General features: G+C 32.9%; 1 protein-coding gene across 1 annotated transcript; it reads left to right on the forward strand.

Moving 5' to 3' along the window:
- The first annotated feature begins 1,382 nt into the window (after positions 1 to 1,382).
- LOC141652622 (uncharacterized) lies at positions 1,383 to 2,656 on the forward strand. Its single transcript, XM_074460167.1, has one exon. It carries the CDS (start codon positions 1,448 to 1,450, stop codon positions 2,315 to 2,317), a length of 870 nt encoding a protein of 289 aa, XP_074316268.1. The 5' UTR covers positions 1,383 to 1,447; the 3' UTR covers positions 2,318 to 2,656.
- Positions 2,657 to 3,553: the final 897 nt, after the last annotated feature.

Consider the following 3,553-nt stretch of genomic DNA (forward strand, 5'->3'; position numbering starts at 1 on the left):
TTCCACATTAGGTTGAGTAACTATAAACTAATTAATTATGACGGTTGCTCAAACTATATTCTAGAGAAACTAACCCAAATATTCCAAATTTCAATCCCAAAAATGACTACATATCCAAGTTAAACAAACCCTAATTGGCTAAATAGCAAGTGGCCCAAATCAAATCTCACAAGAAAGACGCCAACCCATGATTTTTCAATCTTCTAGACCAATAAAATGAGAAAACTTTATCCCAAAACTAAAAAAGAAAAAAAAAAGCAAAACTTGGGTCACAAAATTCCTATGTTAATGATGTGAACACTGTCCACTTAAAATTAAGTATATTGACACATTGCACATTCTTGGTACACTTCTTACTTACCAAATCATGTCCCCTTCCACGTATTTGTATATTACCGTGTGAACAAAGCAACCTCAACTTTCCTACTCTTATACTTCCTCTCCCCTAATTACGTAACATACACCAATTGTAAATTGTTATTGCATTTAATTGAAGTTTTGTACAAATTGTAATAGAAAATCACAATAATTATTCAACACTTTACTCGTTTGTTTAAACAATGTGCATATTTCATCACCATCTCCTATTAGGTGAAATTAATGTGGCTCGATTTATTCATTGACTAAATATAAATTAAAGAATGTTCCATTTGTCTTAGTCTAATTTAAATTAAGATTATACAATGTAGCGCATTATTGTACATTATATACTACTAGTATGTTTAATCTGGATGAAAAAAAACTAATTATGTTTGTGGTATACATGTTGTCACATATTATTGTTGCTGACACGCATTCTATCACTTATAAATGGTGGTATAGCCCACACACTCTGATCTTAAGATAACATATATGCAAGTGCGATATAAACTTCAAGACTCATTTTCCACCATATAAAATCATGTAATAACGTGTAAACTTAATAAAACGAACTAAAATAAAAATACGTACTTTACTTGTACGACGTGTAAATCCAAGAAAGCTACTATAGTACTATTATACCAATTTTCAATCCAATAATTATTGTATCACAGTCTCATTAATGTATTAAAATAACTTATTTATTATTATTAAATGAATAATTATTTATAAAATCGGACTATCTTACAATGTAAAATCGTCTTATTATGTAATTTGTGTTTCCAATCAATCAAACTTTCTAATACAAAAAATTATAGGAGGCCAACATACACTTTAATAATTGTATACACATGCCTCTTTCCTCTAAAAAGCGCGTATATTTTCACTTCTTTCAATTAATTAAAGTAGTTATTGTTTTCAATTAAAGTACTTCAAAAGAAAAATGAAGGGTATTTTAGTCATTGACTTCAAACTTATTTTCCCTCTATAAATACCCAATTCAAGATCCACCAAATCCCTTCAAAATCTCAATTCCCTAAATTTCCCTCAATATTTCTAAACAAAGGAAAAAAGAGATCACCACAAAATGCAGCAAGAGAATTGGAATAGTGGCGCGTCTTCATCACTCTCGTCGACATCGCCGAGCTTTACCACCTACTCTTCCGAAAACATTGCCGATATCGCTGCGCGTGTTGTACACGAGCTCAACCTTTCACATGAAGACCCCTACGACGACGAGTTCTACTCTTCCATCCACCAAAACGACGCCGTTGAACCCGACAATGACGATATCAAAGCCAATGACGACGTGGACAATGACGTGGAAGATGACGTGTCCGATGACGAGGAAAGTGAATTTGAATTCGCAGTGTTAGGCGGCGAGGACACGTCATCACCGATTTCAGCGGACGAGATATTTTCCAACGGTCAAATCAAGACGAGTTATCCTCTGTTCAATACGGATTTAATCTACGGAGCCAAAACGGCGTCGGATGAGGGTAAAACGGTGTCGTTGAGGTTGCCGTTGAGGAAATTGATGATGAGCGAACCAATAGAAAGAGGAAACGACAGCGTTTCGAGTTCGTCATCGGATGGTGAGCTGGAGGGGGTCCCACCGGAGACCTACTGCGTGTGGGCCCCAAAAAAGAACAACGATGAGGAACAATTAACGATGAAGAAAAAGAGTAATTCTACGGGGACAGGGGTAGGATCGTCAAAACGGTGGCGATTTAAGGATTTGTTACACAGGAGTAATAGTGATGGGAAGGGTAGTTTCGTCTTTTTAAGTGACGGAAGGGAAATGAAGGGGAGGGATAATGTTGCCGCGGTAAATAGTTTTAATGCGGGTAAAAAGACCGGGGAAATGAAGAAGAAATCGTATTTACCGTATCGGCAAGATTTAGTTGGGTTATTTTCGAATGTCAACGGTATAAGTCGGACTATCCGCCCATTTTGATTACTTTTTGTTAATTTCATGTGTATATTGGGTGTCCACCTAACTAAAGTTTTTTTATTATTTTCCTTTTTGGACCAAAATTTAAAGTGTTTACGATAATGATATTTTTATAAAATCGAGTTTTAAATACGTGAGGAGTTGAGTGATAGGAAATACCGTCTTTTTATTGGTTTACACTCATTTATTACTACTATTAATAAATAAAAAAAGAGTGTCTTTATATATTGTATAGACTTATAGAGGTATTGTCTCGGTGTCTAACTATGTAGACGCCTAAACGGTTTTACGCTATAGTTATTGTAAATATTAAAGTTTTATTTTTATTGTTTAATTAGCTTTTGTACCATGTGTAATTTTTGAATAATAAATAAAGCAAAGAAAAGTAATGTTTGAATAGTAGTATAATTTACTTTATTGCATACGATGGAAGTATTTTATTTGGATTCATATTCATCCAACTTAAATTACTTTAAGATTAAGGGTAAGTCGTCTTCATTATTGTTTGATGAATATAATGGGATGTCCAATTGTTGATAGTGGTTTATTGTTCAAATACCATATATGAATATATATATGATCTACATAAGTGGATTCTTTTCGATTTAACTCGCAAAGAAATGGACGTATATTTTGAGAAATCGATATATATGTTGTCGGTTAATGTTCCATTTTTAATGTGCGTATAGTTCTTGGTTGGATGAAAGTGGCGGAGCTAAACTGGGACTAGTAGGGCCGTCGCTAAACAACGAAAAAGTTAAAAATTGTAATTTATATTATCGATTTTTTTTTTTCTAGTTTTCTCGAATATCTCGACCCCCTAATATCAAATCCTAGCAATATCTATTAAATATTTGTGTTTCACAACAAAAGATTTTGTCTAGAATATTGAATACCAAAGTCATACTCTATTTGAACTAGTCTTTAATGGACAAAATCAGAAGTTTTCGTCATGATAATGAACAAGAAGAATAATCAAAGCCACTATGAGAAAAAATATTAATCTTTGAATATTCTTATTATTAAAATGTAAAGTGATGAGATTGATGAACATGTTATTAAACAAAAAAGAAAGGATAAAATAGGTTAGTATAATCAGTTCATGATTCAGTAGTGAATATCAGCTGTATCGACAACGACCTTAATGTCTATCTTTCCTTCTTTTTTCTCATAATTTGATGTTTGAATAAAACTAAAGTACTTTGATTGATTAGTGATTTAGTGCCCACTTTCTTATTT

This window comes from Silene latifolia, chromosome 4 (genome assembly GCF_048544455.1).
Source record: "Silene latifolia isolate original U9 population chromosome 4, ASM4854445v1, whole genome shotgun sequence".
NCBI classification, from domain to species: Eukaryota; Viridiplantae; Streptophyta; class Magnoliopsida; order Caryophyllales; family Caryophyllaceae; genus Silene; species Silene latifolia.